The sequence below is a fragment of the Artemia sp. Qi Xiang Cuo genome, chromosome 16, assembly GCF_049724085.1.
Source record: "Artemia sp. Qi Xiang Cuo chromosome 16, ASM4972408v1, whole genome shotgun sequence".
In the NCBI taxonomy this organism is placed as follows: Eukaryota; Metazoa; Arthropoda; class Branchiopoda; order Anostraca; family Artemiidae; genus Artemia; species Artemia sp. Qi Xiang Cuo.
The window spans coordinates 46,594,756-46,611,261 of NC_142809.1; the positions used below are offsets into that span (position 1 = coordinate 46,594,756).

A 16,506-nucleotide genomic window follows, 5' to 3' on the forward strand; every position below is an offset into this window, starting at 1 on the left:
TCCCACTTGAAGGACCTAAGAAGGGCTGTTGTTCTGCGAGCAGAGTGATGACGGTCGTTATCGTGGAAAAAAATAACACCACAAGTCAGTATACCATGGCGTTTGCTCTGTATAACCCGTCGTAATGTTATTAGTGTTTCACAGTACACGTCTTGATTAATGGTCGTCCCACGTTCCATGAATTCAACCAACAGCAACCCTTTGGCATCCCAAAACACCGTTGCCATCAGTTTTCTCGCAGAAAAATCTTGCCGGGCTTTTTTTGGTTTGGTAGGCGAATCTGAATGTGCCCACATCTTTGACTGTTCTTTTGTCTCAGGGTTCACGTACTTAATCCAGGTTTCGTCACCGGTCACGATTCTGTTTAACAATGGTTCTCCTTCGTCCTCATGACGTGACAGAAAGTCTAATGCAGAGGCCATTCTTTGAGTTTTGTGGTGGTCGGTAAGAATTTTGGGCACCCATCGTGCACAGAACTTACTGTAACCCAATCTTGCTGTCACTATCTCGTACAAAAGAGTCTTAGAAATCTGTGGAAAATCAGTAGACAACTCCGCCATTGTGAAACGTCAATTTTCACGAACTTTTGCATCAACTGTCTGAACGAGTTCGTTAGTCACCAAGGATGGTCTACCACTCCTCTCTTCATCATGAACGTTTTCTCGTCCACTTTTAAATAAACGTACCCATTCACGGACAACTCCTTCACTCATAACTTTTGGTCCGTACACGGCACAAAGCTCACGATGAATAGCTGCTGCCGAGTATCCTTTGGCTGTACAAAAACTTATAACAGCACGCACTTCACATTTGGCGGGATTTTCTATTGCAGCACACATTTCAAACTACCACAATAACTAAACTACAACTACATCTTTGCACTATTTTTCGACATAGTCTCCATAACGATTGAGGCACTTATCGTATCTCTTCACAAGCTTTGAAATTGCTTCTGCATAAAAATCAGCTGCTTGTGCCTTGAGCCAGCCTTTGACGGCATCTTTGAGCTCTTCGTTGTCATTAAACCGCTGGGACCCGAGCCATTTCTTCCTATGCATGAAGAGGTGATAATCGCTTGGCGCCAGATCTGGGCTGTAAGGTGGATGGTTGAAAACATCCCACTTGAAGGACTCAAGAAGGGCTGTTGTTCTGCGAGCAGAGTGAGGACGGGCGTTATCGTGGAAAAAAACGATACCAGAAGTCAGCATACCACGGCGTTTGTTCTGTATAGCCCGTCGTAATGTTTTTAGTGTTTCACAGCACACGTCTTGATTAATAGTCGTCCTACGTTCCATGAATTCAACCAACAACACCCCTTTGGCATCCCAAAACACCGTTGCCATCAGTTTTCTGGCAGAAAAATCTTGCCGGTCTTTTTTTGGTTTGGTAGGTGAATCTGAATGTGCCCACATCTTTGACTGTTCTTTTGTCTCAGGGTTCACGTACTTAATCCAGGTTTCGTCACCGGTCACGATTCTGTTTAACAATGGTTCTCCTTCGTCCTCATAACGTGACAGAAAGTCTAATGCAGAGGCCATTCTTTGAGTTTTGTGGTGGTCGGTAAGAATTTTGGGCACCCATCATGCACAGAACTTACGGTAACCCAATCTTGCTGTCACTATCTTGTACAAAGGAGTCTTAGAAATCTCTGGAAAATCAGTAGACAACTCCGCCATTGTGAAACGTCGATTTTCACGAACTTTTGCATCAACTGTCTGAACGAGTTCGTCAGTCACCAAGGATGGTCTACCACTCCTCTCTTCATCATGAACGTTTTCTCGTCCACTTTTAAATAAACGCACCCATTCAAGGACAACTCCTTCACTCATAACTTTTGGTCCGTACACGGCACAAAGCTCATGATGAATAGCTGCTGTATTCCGTATACGAAAGGGGCTGTCCCCTCCTCAACGCCTCGCTCTTCACGCTAAAGTTTTTTATTTTTTTTTAAATAAAGTTGTGTGACAGAGTCAAACTTTAGCGTAAAGAGCGAGGCGTTAAGGAGGGGACAGCCCCTTTCATATATGGAATAATTTCTGTTAGTTTTTATTTTTAATGTCGCTCCTTACTTTCAGTTAAAAAAACTTTTTTATTTAATTTCTGAACGTTTTTGAATTAATGCATTTTAATTTTGGCTCACCATACATGAATAATTAGAATGAAATTTGCATATTAGTTTTAATGTTTTGGCTAAATGGCTTTCTCGAATTTTTTTTATGACGTAACTTACGAATTAACTTACGTAACGAACTTCAATATTTGTATGTATTTATTACGTATATTAGGGAATTTACCCCTAGTCAATACCTCGCTCTTTCCGCTAAAGTTCAAATTTTGTTCGAATCACAAACCCCTGAATCACAAAGCCTGGTTAATTAGAATAGATAGCGCTTTTGAAAGTACTAAAAAAAAACTTTAGCGTAAAGGGCGAGGTATTGACTAGGGGGGACCCCCTTCATATACGTTATCATTTCTGTTTGTTTTAAGTTTTAATGTTGCTCCTTAATTTCAGTTGAAAAAACTCGTTTTCTAAATTTTATTTCTGGTCTTGTTTTAAATAATGCTAAGAAATCCGGCGCCCAATGCCTAAAAAAGTCACTGCCCCCCCGGAACCATCCGCCCGGGAACGATCCTCCCCCCCCCCACCAGAAAAAAATCCCTCCTGAAACGTCTGTATACTTTGCATTTACCAATACAATATGTAAACATTGGGCAAAGTTCACAACTTCCAGCCCTTCCCCCGGGAACTGTGGGGGATTAAGTCATCCTCAAAGACATAGTTATTAGATTTCCGACAATGCTGAACAAAATGGCTATCTAAAAATAAACTTTAGAAGATGCTCATTTGATTGGAAATTGAAAGTTCTAGTTCCCTTTTAAGTATCAAAAGTGATAGTAGGGCAGCTTGCCCCCATCCTTCCCCGACACCCTTCCCCCCAAAAACATCTAATCAAAACAGTGAGATAGTGAGATCTATTGATATCAAAATTACGGTTTTTAGTTTTGGTTACTATTGAGCCGGGTCGCTCCTTACTTACAGTTCGTTACCACGAACTGTTTGATAAACAGCGATGAGGACATAATGTAGTATTATTTTTTTTTTATACAAAGGCACTTCGTGTAGAAGGAGTTGTCGTAGAAACTTCGAAAGGAGCTCATTCGATTGTGAGTTGAAAGTTCTAGTGCCCTTTTTAAGAATCAAAAGTGAATGATGGGCAATCAGCCCCTCTCCCACGCCCATCATTTCCCTAAAAAATCCAAAATTTTCTTTAAGATATCCATTTTGTTCAGTATAGTTACAAGGGCCAGTAATTATATCTTTAGGAATGACAGCCCCCAGCAGCCCTCATGGCGAGGGCATAAGGTATGCTAGTTGCCCATTATTAACATATAAGATTTTCATGGAAAGGGGTGGTCAAATAAACTTCGGAGGAGGCTCATTTGATTGGAAATCAGAAGTTCTAGCTCCCTTTCTAAGAGTCAATAGTGGTCAAACGACAACTGGCCACCCCCACGTCTCCTTTTCCCCAAATGCATCCAATACAAATTTTAAGATAGCCATTTCGTTCCAAATAGTCCAAAGATCTTATAACAGGGTCTTAGGGGTTGACCCCCCCCCCTAGATCTTGGGGGAAAGGGTAATAGAGTAGGCCCCATGGGCACATAAGGTTTTAAGGGACGGGATGGTTGTATAAACTTTAGAAGATGCTCATTTGATTGGAAATTGAAAGTTCTAGTTCCCTTTTAAGTATCAAAAGTGATAGTAGGGCAGCTTGCCCCCATCTTTCCCCGACACCCTCCCCCCCCCCCAAACACATCTAATCAAAATAGTGAGATAGCCAATTCGTTCAAAATAGTCTAAAGATCCTATATCATGTTACATAAGGTTTTGTGGTATGGGTGGTCGTATAAAATTCGGACATTGCTCATTTGATTGGAAATCGTAAGTTATAGTGCCCATTTCCAAAGTCAAAAGTGACTGGAGGCAAGACCCCTCCACCATGCCCATCATTTCCTAAAACACATCCAATGAAAATTATGAGAAAGCTATTTTGTTCAGCACTGATGAAAGGTCCGGTAATTATTTCTTCATGGATATCAACCCTACCACAGCCCTCAGGACAAGGGCTGTAAGTTAGGTAATTCGTCCATTGTTTACATAGATTATACAGTCCAGGAAACGCGTGAAAAAGGGCCTAACCTTGAACAAATTGCAAAAGAAATGATTCTTGACTATCCGACTCAGAAAAAGGTGCTGATGGTTGCAAAGTTTGTTCATCTAGCTATTCCACAAATATGATTTTTAGGTCGAGGTTGATTTTGAGGAGGTGAAATTCGTGTTTACATATAACTGCATAAAACAACGAAATTGATTACTAGAATAGGGTACTAGATCACGGCAAAAAACGAAGGGCATTCAGGTGAACCTTTAAGAGAATGTTGAGGGGAGTGTTGAACTAAATCAAAACATGTTATGGGCATATAGCTTGTCAAAAGAACGTAACTCAGGAATGTTTATTAATTTGGAACATTCAGGAATCGATAAGGGAGATAATCAATTGACCAAAAACGCAATATTTGCACGTTGATACTGATACTACTGCCACTACTACTAATGCTATTACTACTAGCACTACCACTACTAGGTAGTGGAAATTCTAGGAAGTATATGAATATTCAGGTTTTCAAAAGGAAATATCGGCAATGTCATAGCAACGGCTAATTGTATTAAGCTTAAAGTTCCAGGAATTGATAAGAGGGATGTTCGAGTGAACAAAAGGCAATATGTTAATAATACTGCTGCTACTAGTACTAGTGCTACTACTATTAATACTACTAACTCTACTAAAGCGACAAGGATTACAACTATGAATAAGGGTAAGCAGATGAATTTTCCAGGGAATATTGAGGGGGGAAGGTGAACTACTATTACTACTAAATCTAAGGGTCTACTATCGATTCTACTGCTCCTACTACTACTGTTGCTACTATTATAACTGGTACTGCTATTACTACTGATACTAGAGCTAAGGGTATTAAGGCGACAAATTTGGGGAGTATTGAAACCATATTGAACAGAATCAGAACAAACTATACCCATACAGGTTGTCAAGAGGACGTGTGAACAATGCTTCAGGAACAGTTTATGGTATTAAGTTGAAACTTTTAGCGTGTTCAAGGGGATAGTGAAGAAAACGTGCTATGTGCATACTGCTACAAATAATACTACTGCTACTACAACTATTGCTGCTACGCAAGCTAAAGGTATTAAGGTGAAGCTTTCAAGAAATATTTAGGGTGATGTTGAACTAAATCAAAACGAACTATGAGCATGTAGATTGTCAAAAGGGTGACAGTAATATCTCGAGAGCGGCTTACATCATTAAGTGAGACCTTTCAGGATAAGTTGTGGCGGATTTCGAACTAGCCAGAATGCACTATGTGTATACTTTTATTACTATTACTACTACGATTACGGTCGCCCATTGTGTTCTAAACTAAATCAAAAGGCACTTTGTGGATGGTTGCCAATAAGAAACCTCAGCAAAATATAATGAATGACTGGGGATATTAAGTTGAAACTTTCAGGGCTACTACTATTAATACTTCTGCTCTTACAATTTAAATAAATCAAGAGTGTAATTGCATCCAAGTTGTCAAATAGCACAGACAGAATTTTTGGTAATGATATTAAGCTTTGGTTTTTCAACTTGGGGAGACATAAAACCAAATTAAACACTACTACTTGTGTCCAGATTTTCAAAAGGGTATATGTTGTTAAACATACAAATAGCAAGATAAACTATAGATTCTAACACACAAAAAAAAAAAACGTATCAAAGATTATTTTCTTTTTCTGTGACAAAGACTATGTAAATATAAAACTGACGGATAGTAATTTAAAACTTTTTCCTCAAAATAATTTTTTCAAAGAAAAGTAAAGAGCTCCATTAAACCAAAATGAGGAGAAATAAAGTCAAATGATCTTTCAAGCGTAAAACTACCCCAAATCCCAAAAAATAAATAAGCGGAACCTAAAACAAACAGAAATTAAAATAACAACCGAATCAAACCCAAAACGAGCAAAAATTAACATGAGTAGGGCTGACAGCCCTTAAGCCATAAAAACATAATTTGCACATTACTGCATACAAAATACATTTCAAATATTTTCACTTTTTAAACTTTAATAAATGAAAAATTATTAAGACTTTAAGGAATAAATATAAGTAGGCTATATGTATTTTAAACTGTCAATCCAAATTCATTTTTTTTTTTCAGTAATTTTTTTGCATTTATTAAAGTAAAAAAGCGAACCCTTAAAATGAATTTTGTGCATGGTAGGTGACATACTCTTTTTTGTGGTAGTTTCCGCACGTTTTGAGTTCGACTTGATTATTTATTGTAATTTCTGTTCAGTTTAAGTTCCGCTTATCTATTGATCTATAGTATTTTTACGCTTGAAAAACTATCCGAATTTATTTCTGCTCACCTTTGGTATAATGTAGCTCTTTACTTTTCTGTGGAAAAAGTTTTTTTTAATTCATTTCTGTTGGTTTTGATTGACATAGTCTTTTTCATTGGTTAAGACAGGAATATTTTAATTAATCTCAGTTTGCCAAACAGTTCGTGGTAACAAAATGTGTAATTAAGGACTGACTCGGCCCAATAGTAACCAAAACTCTAAAAAACTAATTTTGCTAACAATTAATGGTCCTTGGAGACTTGGAGAGGGCTAATTCAAACGGAAATTAAAAGTGCCCTAGGAGAAATTTAAGTAGGAATTTTAAGAAAGAGGAGGGGAATTTCCTTGCATGACTTGTAAAACGGTCAAAAACTAAATTAAAAAAACAGTTTCCAACTTAAAGTAAGGAGCAACATTCAAACTTTTACCTGAAAAACAAAGCTTAATACCTTATTCTTTTCCTTAGACGTAATTTGTAATCACTTTGATCCCCCACCCCCAACACAAGCGCCCCACAAAGTATCAAATCGATCCCTCAGCTGTGAGAAAAAACAGGGTAGATATGTACATGGGCGTAGGGAGGGGGGGGGGGCAGGGGGCAGTTGCTCCCCCCTATACCTTCAAATTTACATTAAATATGGCTGAAAAAGCAGATGGTTTGGAAAAAACAGTTGATAAAACACCATCCCACTATCGACTGCCCCCCCCTTGACAATATACTGCCTAATGCTGCCTACGCCCATGGATATGTACCCTGTTGGTACAAAAATCAAAAAAACCTTTACCGTAACATAAGCCTTTACCAACAAGGCATATATTCTCAAAATTTTACATAAGGAAAAAGGCCTAAATTAAGGCAAAAACCCAGAACCCCAAGAATGTGAGTCTAACACTCAGCCATCTGAGCAAGCCGGGCTTATTAGTTGGTTTTACATGTTTGGAGAAATGATATATATTAGTAAAAGGTATTCCTATAAACGGGTTTCTTTGGAGTAACACACTCTATCTTACTAACTGATACTTACTTCTTTGGGTTTTGAGATAAGCTTCAAAATTCGATCTCTTAACTGTTCTAGTCCAATGTTTCCACCAATGACTTCAACAGGGCTTCCTTGTTGATCAATAAAATATATTGAAGGCACTAATATTACTGGATCTAGGGCATGAGGAGTTAAGAATAATTTAAACACAAGAACTGAAAAATGCAAAAAAAAGAAAAAAACGGTATTTATCATCATTGTCAATGTTTGGGGAAAAAAATATTAATTTGTTTTTGTTCCCACAAATACTGTTTCACACAAAACACGTCCTTTTTGGTCGCATTACGAGCTATCCACCAGCAAATTTACATTAAACGGTGCTGTTAGTTCAAGACTAAATTGAATCAAAGACTAGTAATTTTTATTTTCTGCAGCCAATTTAAATATTTACATAAACAGATAAACTGAAACAAAAAGAAACAGAAATTTAAAAAAAAAATAGAAAAAAAAATATAAATGGGGTGCTACCATTTCGGCGAACCGTCACAAACACGAAACGTCAGAACATCGAACCGTCAGAACCTCGAACCGCCATAGCATCTAAAAGAAATTTATAAGTATATAAAATAGTAATAAGTATATAATAGTTTAGAAACAAATTTCGGTCATTTATTTGCACATCAGGGGGGGGGGGGGTAGGGGTAAAGCATAGCATGTATTAAATACGTAACCTAACCTAGGTACCTTTCCCCCCCCCCTAGACCCCAAAAAAATAAAGTTTTAAAATTTTCGATGTTATGACGGTTCGAGGTTCTGACAGATTTTTTTTGTCGATGTTATGACGGATTTTGTAATGCTCCTGACGCTAGTGCTCCTGACGGTTCGATGTTATGACGCCTTCCACATAAAAACAATCACCATCATCGCTGCAAATGGTTTTATCAAAAGAATAAATTTGCCGCACAGCAACAACTTCACGCAAACTTTTCGCTTACATTATGATCAATCCGCCGACAAATGCATAATTGTAAGCAGCCAAAAACACATAATACTAAACATTTTGAGAAGGTGTAGCTCTCCTTTTAAAGTAGAGATGTCGTTGGAATCAACGGCTCGTTAAGCACTGGATTTTTACGAACGAAAAGAGTTTTAGAATTCAACTAACCAGTTTTCCTTATCGATTCTTACCATAAAACATGGCAACACTGACAAAATGTAATACTGTCCTAAAAACTTCAGTTTTGATAATTAAAACTTCAGTTTCAATGGATGAAGAATCGTATGAATGAAAAAAAAGTGTTTAGGAAAAAGGAAGATAAAATGTACTAGGAGAGAAAAAATTATGTATGTGAGGAATTATAAAAGTGGAAAGCTATGGAACGTCGAGTAAGAGGTAAGATAGATAAGTAGTAAAGTGAAGGAATAATTAGGTAGTAAAGTGAAGGGACAAATTAGACTACAAATAAGCAAGGACTCTTAGATAAAAAAAAAAAGAAGAAAGAAACAGGATTGATTTTTTTTTTTCTTTCAGGAGTACGAAAAGGAAACAATAATCGGTTTTATCCATCATGTGAAGTATCACCAACCTATTATTAAGAAAACTAAAAAGAAGAGGAAACGCAGAAAGGAGGACCAAATACCGCTGGATAAAAGAAAGAAAAGAAGAAGAAGTTAAAATATGCATTAGAAAATGATTTTGTATTTTTTCAATATTATAGCCTATTTTTGAAAAAAAAAAAAAAACTTCATTTTTGAAACAAACAAAACAAAAAACTTACTAAATCCAAGTTTTACTCCAGCTTTTTTGCCCTACCTTGGGTCAAAAAGCTGTTATTTTGACGTTCTTGGAACATTCTGACGTTCTTAAACTTCAAGCATTGCTAGCCTTTAATTCCTAAGTTAAATACTATTTTGATGTTTTACAACTTTTTTACTTTTGAAAGCTCATATTTAACTTTTATGTTTTATAGATATTATTACGTTATTATTACTTTTGAAATTTAATATCCAAATTTATTTCTGCTTGGCTTAGGTTTTAAAATGGTTCTTTAATTTTCTTTGAAAAAATCCTCTATCGGAAAAAGTTCCTTAAAATAAATTTCTGTTCGTTTTTGACTGCCATGGTTTAGTTATTGATTAATATTATGAATATTTATTTAGATGTTCAGGTTTACTGCTTAAGAATTAGGAAATTGGATTCATATATAAATTATACATTGAATTATATTGAATTAGGCTAAACCAAATTATCTTTCATATTTGAAAAAAAAAATTATGTATTTCGTAAAAGGATACAAATCTGAGAAAACTGGCTGCATTCGGGCGTGTCTAAGGTAAGTTGAATTTTGACAAAATTCTCCAAGTCTAAAATCCTCGTCATCTCTTCTGAATTGAGAAGCAAAGTAAATTCTTCAGTCTTGGTGTCACCATCTTTACCTAAAAAAATACTAAAATATTCAATAGTTTTTTTCAACTTAAAAAAAAATATGGTGTAAATAAAAACCTTAGAAAACTAAGAAAAACTCTATAACTTAGAAAACTAAGAAAAACTGAACAGAATTGACACGCTGTCAATTATTCCATGATCTTGATAGTTAATTTCACTGTTTCATAAAGAGAGTTGCTTCAATTTTCCAAATTAAATTTTCCAAAAAATTTCCCAAAAATCTTGATAGTTAATTTCAGTGTTTCATAAACAGAGCTGCTTCAATTTTCCAAATTGAAATTTTCCAAAAATTTTTCCAAAATATTTTCAAAAAATCTTGATAGTTAATTTCAGTGTTTCATGAACAGAGTTGCTTCAATTTTCCAAATTGAAATTTTCCAAACATTGCTTGTTACCCAAAGATTACTTCTTGGCTTGTGAAATTCACAATAAACAATTAGCTGACGATACAAAATCAAAACAGCATTGTGGACAATTTTGTGGTCAAAATTCGCATTTCAAACAGTTCGTGGTAACGAACTGTAAGTAAGAAGCGACATGGCTCATTAGTAACCGAAACCTTAAAAAACCGAATTTTTATATCAATAAATATGTCAAAAGAATCGGCTTATTATGCTGATTCCAAATATTCAATATTCATTAAGGCTCCATAAAAGGTTACAAACCTGAGAAAACTTGCCTGATTTTCGGAAAAGGGGGGGAAACATCAAATTAAAAGTCAAAGAATCTGAATGAAAATCACGTATCATCAGATTCAGCGTATCAGAGAACCCCGCCGTAGGGGTTTCAAGCTCCTATCTGCAAAAACAGTTCAAGCTCCAATCTGAAGAAAGATCATGGATCCATTTTTCTTCAAGGGTGATCACATCAAGACAATGGTCCTAGAACATCGGGAGAGGGCTAAGTGCAGCCTTCTCCCGATGTTGGTTGTTGGGCAGTACACAGACATTTTAGGGGGAGGGGGATTTTGTGCTTTGGGTTGGTTAAAATATCCCAGGGATGATCGTTTCGAAACAACGGTCCTAGAACATTGGGAAAGGGCTCATTCGAACAGAGAACAACTAGCCCCCCGCCCTCCCACAACCCTGTTCTTCTCCAAAATCGCCCCAACAATTTTGAGATAGCCATTTTCTTCAGCATAGCTGAAAAGCCCCAAAACTATGCCTTTGGAGATAACATGATCCGCCCCAATCCTGGGGATAAGTCTTTAAGTTATAAAATTTGCCCATTGTTTACCCATAATATTTGTTATTAGAAAGTATACAGACATTTTTCAGGAGGGGGAGAGGGAAACTTTGTGCCTGGGGTGGATTTCCATGTGGTTAATTATCCGTGTCGATGGAAATTTTCGGGGTGAACTTTCCAGGGGAAATTTTATACTGGGGGAATTGGAAAGAATTCTTATGCGAAATCCTTTTTATTTGTCTTATTTTCTCTTTGCCTACTCAGTTTTGCACTTTGATTTGTTCCGGGGAAAATTTTCTTCGTTTTTGGATTTCCGGGAAATAACTTCCACGGAAGGGGGGTTTCCGGAGTGATAAAAAAAAACATTAGAACTTAGTCTTTTTCAAATGAAAATATACTAAGGAGAATTTTTCAGGCTGAATCTTCTGCGAGAAGTTTTACAGAGAGAGGGGATTTTCAGCGAGGATAGACTTGCCCGGAAGGAATTTTACGGGGGTGATGTATTTTACATGGGAGGAACTTTCCAGGGAGGAATTTTCCATTGATGGTGAGCCAAACTTACCGACATTTTTGAAAAACGATCAGGAATTAAATAAAAAAAACAATTTTTTTTCGGCTGAAAGTAAGGTCCAACATTAAAACTAAAAACGAGCAGAAATTATTCCACATATGAAAGGGTTGCGGCCCCCCCCCCCCTTCCTCAATACCTTGCCTTTTGCACAAAATTTTGAGTGTTTATCCCGATTTGTTAAGAACGACTCCTGAAGAGCCGTTTAATTTAAATTAGAATAGGAAGCTTTTTTAAAGGTGCTAAAAACTTTAGCGTGAAGAGCAAGGTATTGAGGAGAGGGCAACCCCTCGACATACGGAATAATTTCTGTCCGTTTTGAGTTTTAAAGTTGCTTCTTACGGCTCCTTGACTCCCTAAAATCCGCCAGTTTAACATTAAATTTTCTTGTTTTAAAACAATCGAAAGTGGATAAGAATACACTCGCTACATCTGGAAATACAACAGAAACGGAAATACTGAAAATAAGAAGATAGATATATAGTGAATATAGTTTTCCGAGTGAAAAAGAATTATTGAAAAAGGAAGCGTGACTTAGTATTTTTATAACAATATTCGTACTATAACTAGGTAGGCCAAATCGGCTGTAGTTTGATTAAGGAAATTGTTAGCAAATACGGAGGGGGATGGGGTCTGCTGCAGGAATAATTCAATGGTTTTAATTTTTACTTTTCTTCTAATTTTCATAGCTTTTTACCGTATTAGAAATGGAAGTTAGGTATGACTAATAGCAACAGCAACTAGCCACAGTGCTGATTCAACTAAGGCCTAGACAGCTAAACATGTCAAACACTCATCCTGGCCCGTTTAAAAGGGTTAGCTTAGGAAAATTTCATTAGTGCTTCAAATTCTCTTATTTGTAAATGAAACGTCCAATAAACATTGACAACATCCTATCCCTTACGTTTTGACTTTATATACTAATCCATAAATGTCGAATCATCTCGATTTACGCTATTTCGCTTTTTTATATCGCTGATTTATTATATAGCCTATTTTTTATATAGCCTATTTTTTTCAGCAGCTCTGAAAATAAGAATTAATCTAAATGTATTAAGAATTATTACTGAAATTAGTAGCATTTCACCCAACACCAGCGCTACTTGTCGGACATTGTATCAGCAGACTGCACGAAATGTCTTTGAAAGCAGGACACAGTGAATCCGAAGAGTACAGATATATTTTTCTAACATTTATAAATATTCTAGGCACATATAAACGGTACCCTATCATGAAAAAAGTGGGTTATCAAAGTAGCAATGCTACTTGGCAGTTTTCAAAATTGTTGGCAGACTTTGTCTGATACCAGTTTTACATATTAAAATACTTTTTGCTCAAAGAAAAACTGTCAAAACACAAGTTGCGCTAGTTAAGTATCGGCAGCTTTTGGAATTCTGTCGAATTCTGCTACTGGCAGCTTTGGAACTTTGTCCATACCTGGCGGTATCAACCCCTATTCTTTTCTATTGTTATTAGTTTTAACAGGCAGTACCAGGAGACCAAGCTTCACTAGGTGAAGGGAATTTTAGACATAAAAACGGCCCACCTGGAAATATGTACCCCCCCCCCTCATACCTAATTTCTGCAAAAAAAAAAAGTGTAATTTTTCTAGATTTACTGTATTTAAACATAGAGGCAAATGGGAAGGTCATTTTCAAGCTCTACGGGTCAATTTCCCCTTCGACCGGCATCCCAGATAAGTTTTAATTATTGCAAGTTGTCTGCCCCAATACCACCAATAATTATTCAAGTTTTCAGGATATTTACTATCAAACAATGCCCGATGGGTAAGTTAATACTTATAATTTTATTTATCGAACACTTAAAAAAAACACAAATGCTATTTTAAATTTGGAAAAATTTCCAGGGGAAATTTTCCGCGGAGGAGAATTTCCGCGGGGGTGGTGGAGAAACTTCCAGGGAAATTTTCCCCGTATTTTTTTCATCTGCTGCTTCAGCTGAGTAAATTAAATTAGAACACGTTCTTTTTTCAAAATATTTAAAATTTCATTAAAAAGTCAACTAAACATCATGCAGTTTTTGAGAAGTTTCAGAAGAGTTTCGAATCTTCTTATGTCGGGGATGGGCGTGTCCCATTTAAGCTTTGCGTACACTGTTGGACGACTTTGAAGAAACTCTGACAGGTCTAGATAGAATTTTAGGGACCAACCACGATGCAGGAGGACAAGCCAATTGTATTAAGAAGATTTTAGCTTCTTGTCTGGCCTACTCCTTATAAGATGAGTTTTAGTGCCCTGCGACACATTAGCGTCCACAAGTATGACATATGAAGGGGTAAAAACTGTCAAGAACAGTATTATTGAAGTTCTTCAGTCCCTTCAATCAGAAGAGTTTTTCCTCAAAGTATTCAGTCACACCACTCATTTAGCTTATTAATTGTGGTTTTAGAGATCCTGAATTGCCCTGAAAACGTAGATCTCGTTCAAAATTCGGTTGTGGCACCATAATTCCATGTGAGAAAGCGCAAAAGTTTTTCAAAAATGCAGTATTATACCCAGTTATTGCCGTTCTAAATACAGAGATTGAAAAGTAGCATGGAAGATCCTTTTGTTTGCCTTCAATGGATGAAGACTAACTGCCGCAACATCACAGAACAAGTAAGGTTGTCTCTACTTTAACTGTTGGAAAATGAAAGAGAAGTACAAATTAACCTTGATAAAGAGATAAATGAACTTGGCGTACAAAAAGGCACACTTTGTGTGGCATGTCTGTGCAGTACAGAGCCAAATCATTGGTTTTTTTTATTCCAAGATTAAGTGTGTATTGTAAGTATAGTATATTATAAGAATCTGTAATAAAGATTTTCACTTATCCTGTTTTTTTTTTTTTTTTTTTTTTTTTTTTTTTTTTTTTTTGCTTTAATGTTACCTACTGATATCAACGTTATTTATTAATTAGAATACCAATTGTCAATGGGAAGTATAAAATCAATATTATTTTTTTTAATATGGTCTATTAATATTATTGTTATTTATTTGAATATTATGTTTACAGGGAAATAACCGGAAATATATTTTTAGAAATTTATTCATAGGGGCCTAGGCCCCTAACTGATAAATTGGAAAATTGAAAAGTAAAATTCTTTCTTTACTAGCTACTTTGTTACAAGTCCTTTAGGTTAGCCAAATTCTAGTGACGGTTTCATACATTTTAATATAAGCAAAGAAAACTCAGGTAGTGTATAAAAGATCTCATAAAAATTCAGCATTTGTGGGTAGTTCTTAGTTCCAGTGGTGGTTTCTACTATAGGTTCACTGGTTTAGTGAACCCTCTAGCAAATCAATTTAATAAAAAATTTAATTTTTTGAATAAATCAGATATAGTAAGTGTTCGATTCAATAAAATATGTTCAAAATTGCATGCAACTGAATGATGCTAGACACAAGACTGTTAGAATAGTGTTTGGTTTAACTGCGAGAATAAGCATCCTGTGTTGGGCGTGGGGGTTGGGGAAAATGGAGGAGGATATGCACTGCAACATTAGTGGCAAAGCTGACAGAAAAAAGCCAAGCGTATACAAAATTCACCTTTGCCTACCCAAAAGCCTGTTTGCACTACCCTACTGTCGTCTACAGCAACTCATTGTAGACAACTTCAGAAAGCCGTTCATCAGTACTTAATTTCATGTTTGATTGAAGTGTGTCTACTCTTAATTATGTATTGTGTAATATTTCAAATTAACCCAGTAGCGACTTTGCTAAATAGTAACTTTTCTTTGTTACAGCTTGAAGAAAAATATACTATTTAAGAATTAGGGCAGGCACATGCCATCTTTACTTTTGTCCATTGGGTGTTCAGTATCCATTATAAAATAACGGAATTATCCAAGGACAATTTATACCGTTGTTTGACTGACCATATGTACAGCAATATAAAATGTGTAAAAAAAAGTGGTTTGGTCCCACTTTCTATAGGATGAAGGATGATATACTGCCAAAGATTATGCTATTTGCCCAGCAATCTGGGGTCAAACAAAAATAAGATCTTCCCCTGAATGAGGTGAGAAGCTAATAAGAAACGATTTAAAAGAAATTAAAACTTCATGTGAGAAGGTAGAGGGTGAAGCTTCAAATCCATTGGGGTGGACGAGGAGCATATGCAGCTTTGTTGCCCTCCGCAGCATCAGTTAATAGCAGTTAGATAGCAGTCAATCAGTTAATAGCAGTTTTTGCATACTGACCAAGCGTCTGCGTTGCACTGGTAGCGATCTAAAGCACAAATAGGTGGAGTAAAAACATACATTAGAATTACCTTTAACGTAGACAACAAAATAAGATTTGGTTGACCTTGCTTGGGCAATAGCATCTGCTATAGGACCAGTAAACCAATACATCCTAAAAATAAAACATGCAGGAAGTTAAAAAATATTGGCTTCTTTCCAAGTTCTATTGGTGAACTATAAAAATTAACTGTAAAAATTAATTACCATTAAAACTCAATGATACCAGTTTTTGCACTTCTAATATATTTCTTTTGAGTTGCTAAGAGAAGTTAACAGCAAGGATGTATAGTGAAAAAATAATAATCAAGTTAAGCCTGTGACTGTGAGTAGGCTACCTATGGCAGCAACCTTCACCCAGAGAATGAGTTGTAGCCAAAAGAACAATGGCTATTGTTTTACTAAGTTTGTTTTCATCTGTCCAGTTAGGTTTTAATTGATTTGTATTAATTGATTTAATAAATTAAATGAATTAATTTCATTTAATTCAATTAATCAATCAGTTTAATTAATTGTAAGCATAAATTGATTTGATCTTATATGTTGATTCTTTGAATGTATTCAGTTGGTTAAGCCACTCCCTGTCTGCTGATATTTTGAGCACATCCACAATGGTAGAGG

The 16,506-nt window shown here is 36.1% G+C and overlaps 1 protein-coding gene across 2 annotated transcripts in view; it reads right to left on the bottom strand.

Moving 5' to 3' along the window:
* LOC148942964 (UBX domain-containing protein 4-like) overlaps positions 1-16,506 on the bottom strand; it is a 91,463-nt gene that overhangs the window by 48,693 nt on the left and 26,264 nt on the right. For both annotated transcript variants that reach the window (XM_089102065.1, XM_089102064.1), the window contains exons 2-4: positions 15,918-16,000; positions 9,742-9,882; positions 7,492-7,622 (exon numbers count right to left, since the gene is read on the bottom strand). In XM_089102065.1, the coding sequence (XP_088958191.1) occupies positions 7,492-7,622; positions 9,742-9,882; positions 15,918-15,999 (354 nt within the window). In that variant the 5' untranslated portion in view covers position 16,000. The remainder of the gene's footprint in view (positions 1-7,491; positions 7,623-9,741; positions 9,883-15,917; positions 16,001-16,506) is intronic.